The sequence below is a fragment of the Struthio camelus genome, unplaced genomic scaffold (genome assembly GCF_040807025.1).
Source record: "Struthio camelus isolate bStrCam1 unplaced genomic scaffold, bStrCam1.hap1 HAP1_SCAFFOLD_48, whole genome shotgun sequence".
Taxonomy (NCBI): domain Eukaryota; kingdom Metazoa; phylum Chordata; class Aves; order Struthioniformes; family Struthionidae; genus Struthio; species Struthio camelus.
In genome coordinates, this window is record NW_027182705.1 from 256,258 (window position 1) to 263,074 (window position 6,817).

General features: G+C 62.8%; 1 protein-coding gene across 1 annotated transcript; it reads left to right on the forward strand.

The window, feature by feature from the left end:
• The first annotated feature begins 1,284 nt into the window (after positions 1 to 1,284).
• On the forward strand, positions 1,285 to 5,772 carry LOC138065192 (sperm-associated antigen 4 protein-like). Its single transcript, XM_068929404.1, has 9 exons — positions 1,285 to 1,304; positions 1,727 to 1,797; positions 2,339 to 2,400; positions 2,831 to 2,874; positions 3,105 to 3,264; positions 3,656 to 3,740; positions 3,897 to 4,012; positions 5,230 to 5,364; positions 5,620 to 5,772. Exons 1-9 carry the CDS (start codon positions 1,285 to 1,287, stop codon positions 5,770 to 5,772), a joined length of 846 nt encoding a protein of 281 aa, XP_068785505.1.
• The last annotated feature ends 1,045 nt before the right edge of the window (positions 5,773 to 6,817 follow it).

Below are 6,817 nucleotides of genomic sequence, written 5' to 3' on the forward strand. Positions count from 1 at the left end.
TGCCAGGACATGACCCTGGGCAACATGCGCTAGGTGACCCTTCTTGAGCAGGGGGGTTGCACTAGAGGATCTCCAGAGGTCCCTTCCCACCTCAACCACACTGTGATTCTGTGACTGTGTGGCGTGGGGGACAGGGCAAAGGCAGCGTGGGGACCAAGGCAGCCACAGCAGCCCTGCTCTCCCTGGAGACCCCACTGCCCTGAGGAGGACCCAAGTGACAAGGAAGAGCCCAAGCACCAGCTGGACACAGAGCGCCTGAGAAGATGCTGGCCTGAGCAGCTAGGAGCCAAGAGCCAAGGGGCTGACGAGCTGGCAAGACCTGCACTGGGCAGAGGCACCACCAGCTGTGTGCACACTGGCCAGCGTGCCAAGCTCCAAGGCTGCTGCTTCATGCCTCAAACTCCAACGAGCAGTAGCTCACAAGCAGCGTTCCTCGGGGGGCCCTCCTGGCTCTGACACTGCTCAATACCTTCCTAAGCCACCTGGGCATGGGCATGGACTGCGCCCTCAGCAAGTCTGAGGAGAGCTAGCTCTGCTGAAGGAGGAGCCACCACTAGCAAGACCTCCGCAGGCTGTGCCGCCCAGAACTGCTTGAGCCTTATCAACAACCAATGGAAAGGTCTGTCCCTGGCACGGCTGCATCGCAAGCAGCAGCAGCAGCACAGGCTGTGGCCGGATGGGCTCGGGCAGAGGCGGGTAGATGTCTTCCAAGGCCAGCAAGGTCACCTGGCTGATGTCTTTTGCCCTGCTGAACTCCCGGGTTAATCTCTGGGAGGGTCTCCAGAAGAGCAAGCTCTTGCCCCTCTCCCTTCTGACTTATTGGCGGGTTCTCGCTCAGCGCTTGGAGCCCTGCCCTGGAGGACACGACACGCAAGAGCCTGGTAGAGGAGGTGGGGAGCGCTAAAGCAGCTTGCCTGGGTGACCAAGTGAGCTGGCTCTCTGGGCTCACCAGTGCTCCTGCGCGGGTGTGCCGGGAGGGTTCAGGCTTGGGGTGGGGGCTAAGCCACAGGGGTTCTCTCTCCCAGGCTGTACGACAACCCCCTCCTGGGAAACCCCCAAACCCCCCTACTGAGGTCATCATGGGCAGCACCTTGCCTCTAGGGCAGTTGGCTCTTGTGACGTCATAAACAGCTGCCCTACATAAAAGCCCCGCCGGCCCAGATGGGCAGCTCTGCAAACAGGAAGGCTTGCAGGAGCCAGCGGGCGCTTTGGCAAGAGGCGTTTGGGTAGTTGCAGCACTGCGACCTTTTCCCTCTTGCTGGAGACTGGGCTGGACTAGGCAAGATGCCAACCGAGCTGGGCAGGTGGGTGCAACAGGGCCCAAAGAGCAGGGAGGGGAAAGGCAAGGAGCCCTGTGTGCCGCCCAGCTTCCTTGGCACGGACAGGCAGCCCCAGAGCACCGGGGCTGTCTGCAGCACTACCCTCCAGCCTGGCGAGCCAGGCAGCCCCGCAGAGCCTTCTGGTGGGCTAGACCCTGCCCTTTCTCCTTGGGAGAGCCCAGGGGCACCAGGCTGCTGCCCGTGTGTCAGGCCAGACATCTTCAACTGCCTTAGTGCCCCCAGGGTGGTGGGCTCCAGCGCAGAGCTTCCTAAACACCCCTGGGCCCTGCGCTTCTCCGCTCTGCTGAGCTGAGGAACCTGGTGGCAAGGTAGCCCCTAAATGCATCACCACAAGATCAAAGCCCAAGCTGTAGGCTCGGATAACAACAGCGGTCCCTCTCTTGTAGACGAAGCATCGCCTGGCGGAATGGCAGCAGGTTCCTGAGGGGCCTTTTCCTGCTGGCCCCAATCTTTGCTGGTGAGCAGTGCTGACCAAACACCTTGCGGGGCAGCCCAGGCCTACTGGATGCCAGCTGTCAGCGGGAGGGAGAGGCAGTAGATCCCGTGTCGCCTTCCAGCTTCACATCTCTGTGATGGTGAAGGCCAGAGATGGTCTGCACAGGTGGCCTGCGGCCTGCCTCCCGCCTTCCCTGGGCTCAGGAAGTGTTAGGGAGTGGAGCGCATAGGATCGTTTTGGCGAGAGGTCCCTCCCTGCTTCAGAGCTTTGGGCTTTGAATGTCTGTGCAGAACCTTGCGTGGCCGGGTGCATTTTGTCTTGGCTCAGGACCACATGCCTTCACTAGCCTGCGGGTCTGTGGCTGTTGGGTGTAGCTATTGTCCAAGCTCCGGGGCCTGGGGGGTGCCCCAGGGGTTGGAGCCACAGCCTCTCTCTGCACTGGCTCCAGCTCCAGCTGTCCCAGCCAAGCTCTTGCCCCCGATGGGTGGGAGGCCAAAATGTGCCTACAGGGAACACGGGAACGCCTCCTAATACAACTCTCTCTTGACGTGGTGACTTCCAGCTGGGCTTTACTGCTGGGGCTTGCTGCTCAGCGAGAGCAAGGGGCAGAAGGAAGCGCTGCAGGTACGTGCCTCTTGCTGGGGGAAGGCAAAGTGCGGCCGAGGCCCTAGCTCTGAGCTCCTGCCTCCCCAGCCAAAGGTGGGAAGCTGCTCCACAGTGCCAGGGCTCATCCTCACAGAGACGTGGGAGGGGGTGGGGACACTGGTGCCTGTCCATCCGCTGCCATAGCTGCTGAATGAGCTTTGACACAGAGATGTCCCTGAGGGAGCTCTGCAGGCTGGCAGGCTGAAGAAAGGAGAAGTGGGGCAGCAGGTGGCTTTGCTCTTCCCTTAGCTCCTGGCGTCAGCAAATGGTAAACCAGGAAAGGGACTCCCCACAGACAGTGGCTGCAGAAAGGCCTGCAGCCCTCTGCCTTGCTCCAGACTGATGGAGAGCAGCAGCAGCTGCTGCCTGCTCCTTGTGCTTGCTCTCACGGAGGGCCTTTGTGTTCCAGGAGAAGGCAGGGGAGCCGCTGGAAGCAGAGCTCACGACTCTCGGGTAAGAGTGCTTCCTTACCATGGGCCCCATCTTACCATGGGCAAAACATGCAGGGCTCGTCTTTCACGCCTGCTAAACGTGGAGGTGAAGGGGGAGCCTTTGTGAAGGTGAGGGAGGAGCGAGGAGGGGGGCAAGGACATGGCACCCTGCAGGAATCCTGCCTGCGTTTGGAGCCTGCCTGCAGGGGCTGGGTGGCCCTTGGACAACACATGCTTTCCCTTTGTCTTCAGCAACTCGCTGGCCTTGCTGAGGGAGAAAATCCGTGAGCGGGAGCTTCTGGAAGAGCAGGTGGCTCGCCTGCAGGCAGAGATGGGTGCCGCAAAGGAGGCCCTCCTGCACTCTGTGGAAGAAGTCTTGGAGGAGAGCGAGATGGCCGAGGAGAAGAGAGGGGTAAAGAGGCTGGGAGTGGAGGAGAGACCTTGCTGTCCTTTGGAGGCTCCCTCCTGCTGCTTCCTCTTGGCTCTTCTCAGAGCCAGCTCTGTCCTCTTGCTGCCCCGCGCAAACCTGGCTCTCAGGGCTCGCAGGGGCAGGGGTGAGCTGAGGCAGGTCTGCACTTTGGCTCTACAGACCGCTGTTCTCCTCGAAGCCACGCGTGACTCGTCAGAAAGCGCTGGCCATGGGGCACCTTTTCCAACAGGTCTTGCCCGTGGGGGACTGACCCCGAGTCTCCCCTTTGCTCTGGGCAAGCACTCAGCACTCACGCACGAGTGCCCACTGAGGCGTTTGTGTCATTCTCCACGCTCATTTCCGCCTCTCCCTTCTTTCCCAATGTTTTTCCCAGCCCCTTCTTGACTTGACCCGGGCAGCACTGGAGAAGACGGCGGCAAACTACCTCGAGATGGTGGACTGGGCTCTGAAAACCACAGGTATGCCCAGCGAAAGTCTCCTGGCACTCGGCTGCTCTATGGCCCCCCCAGAAAGTCTGCCCAGCTGCGCTTGCAACCTTGAGAAATACCTGCTAACTCGCTGCTTCTCCTGGCCTCTGGCCTGCCCTGAGCAGCTGCTTTCCATGTGTCTTTCAGGGGCCACAATCGACACAGAGAGAACATCCAGCACCTATGGTGGGCGAGGCGGTGGGGCTCGCTGGCTTGGCCTATGGTTCTTCTCGGTTGCCAACCCTCCCGACACCATTCTGCAGGTAATAGCAGAGACAGCATGACTTCTGAGGCCCTTCCTTGCTTTCCAGTTGGGGCAGCAAGTCCCAAACGCCTCCCGTCACAACAGCAGTATCGCTCAACCTTACCACGCTCCTTGTCTTCCTGACGATCCCCCGTGCTTCCCGACAGCGCTGCCCTCCCAGCTGGAGGGGAACGGAGCTGAACCCAGTGGCAGCAACCTGCCCACAACCCTTGGTCGCCGTTTGCTGAGCACCTTTGTCCTCCTGGCAGCTGCGTTTGCCCACCTCCACTCCAGTGGTTGCTTTCCAGAGAGAGGGGAAGCTGTGGGGGGACCTGCCAAGCCCCTGAGGCAAGGACAGAGCCTCCTGCAGGCCCCCGAGCCTGACGGGATCTGCCCAGTGGGAGGAAGCGTGGCAGCTGGACTGGGCCTCGTCTCTCCCGCACAGCCTTCAAAGGCTCATGGGGTGACATGTGCTAGGCAGAGCCGCCCTGTCTCTGAACGCCGTGCAAAATCAGAGCAGGATTCTGGAGAGGCAGTTGAGCCTAGATGTTTCGTAAGGAAGACTTGCGTATTCTGAGAACAAGTGTGAAAGTGCCCCCTCCTGTCCCTTCCAGCCACTTGTGCACCTTTCCAGGCAGAATGGCAGGCGAGAGACAAAGGCAGGCCTGTGCTTCTTGCAAAGCCGCCCGTCCTGTGGGCTCCTGGAGCGCCTTGCCATTGGAGGGGTCTGCTTTCTGCTTGCAGCCGCACACTTCGCCTGGACAGTGCTGGGCTTTCCAAGGAGCTGAGGGCCAAGTGGTCATCCGGCTGCCTGAGCACATCTGGCCAAGGGCTGTCACCGTGGAGCACATCTCCAAGGCAGTCTCTCCTTCTGGGCAAGTCAGCAGCGCCCCCAAAGCTTTTGCTGTCTCTGTAAGTCTCTCTGCCTTGCACCTCCGGGGCAGGGGGCGGGGAGGAAATCTGGCCATGGCCGAAAGCTGCAAGGGAGACTTGTTGCTCCTGGCAGCTTGGTGGCTGGTGGCTGCAGAGCAGCGCGTCCCTGCCTGGGGTCTGTGGGGGCCCACGGTGCCGTTGTGCCACTCCGGCTTGTTGTGTGCTTCCTGGCCCAAGGGTCTGGGAGCGCTTGCTCAACACAGCCTGACCCACAGCCACACTCACCTCCTCCAGACCGCTGCGAGAGGAGCGGGGCAGGAGGCAGGCATCCCCGATTGGGACGCCGCGGGCGCTTTTCCTTAGGCTCTACTGGAGCCTGACCTGCCCCCACTGTCTGTTGCCTTGGAGGGCGTGGGTGAGGAAGCAGCAGCAGAAACTCTCCTGGGGCTCTTCCTATTTGACGTGGACAAAGAGGCTGTTCAGACCTTCCGCCTGGAGGTACTGGCAGTGCGTGTGGGCGCGATGGGAGGGACAAACGGAGCTTTGCCTGCCAGCCCTTGGGCGACAGCGGGTGGAGGATGACCCCAAGCATCCTGCGCCTCGTGGCTCTGGCGTGGGAACCATGGCTGCCGCCTCTGCCAGGGCTGCCGCCTCGGGTTCCCCAGCAGGGCTAGCGCTGGCCAAGGAAGCCACCTTGCTGGGCTGCTGCTCTTTGCAGCCGAGTGAGGATGGCTCCCCCCGTCTCCTTTCCAGAAGCAGCTTCCCAGACCCTTCCAGTATATCAAGTTCCAGGTGCAGAGCAACTGGGGCAACCCCGAGTACACCTGTATTTACCGAGTGCAGGTTCACGGGGTGCTGGCAAGGCACAACTCCCACCTGAGCCAGGAGACAAGAGAGCTTCTCTGAGCGGCAATAAAAAGAGCAGGAAACCATGGGGCAGCTCACGTTCATGTGATTCGGCCCACCCGGGGCTTCATTCCTGAGCCAGGCTGCCCGCGGTGCGCATGGGGAGCACCTCGAGAGAGACCCGGGAGAGGGGCCGGGTCTCTGACAAGTGCAGCTCTGCCTCCAGGAAGCGTGAGGGCCCTCAGCTTCCTCCAAGACAACTCTGCAAAGGAAGGAAGCAGAGAGACCCTTTGGCAAGTCTCCTCCGCGCGTCCTGTCATCCATAGGACAGGCATCTGCCACCACCTCTCTCCAGTGCCAGCGAGCTGCCGCAGCCGTCAGCTCCTCCAGGGCCAGTCCAGCTTGCGGCGCTGCTGAGGGAAGGCCCTTTCCCCCATGGTCCAAGGGTGGGCCCTGTCTTTGGCCGCAGGGGACAGGCCGGGGCCCTTGGGCTCCAAGGGCCTAGCAGGGACCCTCCGTGGGACAAACCATACCCAGATACAGCGTCCGTAGGGCTGCCACCGCCGCGCAGACGTGACGAGCGCCCTGTGCAGGTCGAGAGGAGCTGGCAGCGCTGCAGGAAGTCCCCCAAGAAGTGCCGGAGCGCTCCCAGGACCCCCTGGCCAGGGATCTCCGCAGAGGGCAGTGCCCCCCGTCCATGTTTCCTAAACCCCCGCGTCAGCCCATCAATACGTGCGGCCGTGTGAGCCGGCGGCGGCGCTGCTCTCGCGCGGTCGGCACAGCCGCAGGGCCGGGGCCGGGGTCGGGGTTGGGGTCGGGGCTGGCTGGAGGCCGGGGCTGGCTCTGGCCCTCGGCGCCGGGGGGCAGCAGCGCCGGGCGAGACCCCGGGGGCAGCGGGCTGGAGCCCGGAGCGGGCTGCTCTCCTGCTGGGGCTGCGCAGCGGTGCGCCGGCTCCCGCAGCAGCAGGCGGCTCCGCAGGAGCAGGAGGGCGACCGGCCTCCTCGTGCGCCCACCGCCAGCCACGGACACCCCCCAGCGCCGCCGGGCACTGCAGCTCCCGGCAGCCGCGGGCCCCGGACACGGCCCCGGCGGCCCCCAGCCCCCC

Excerpts from the sequence above, each read along its gene's own strand:
- LOC138065192 (XM_068929404.1), top strand. The coding sequence starts at position 1,285 with ATGCCAACCGAGCTGGGCAG. Across the intron at positions 1,798-2,338 it reads GCTGGCCCCAATCTTTGCTG|CTGGGCTTTACTGCTGGGGC; the intron begins GTGAGCAGTGCT and ends GGTGACTTCCAG. Across the intron at positions 2,401-2,830 it reads GGCAGAAGGAAGCGCTGCAG|GAGAAGGCAGGGGAGCCGCT; the intron begins GTACGTGCCTCT and ends TTTGTGTTCCAG.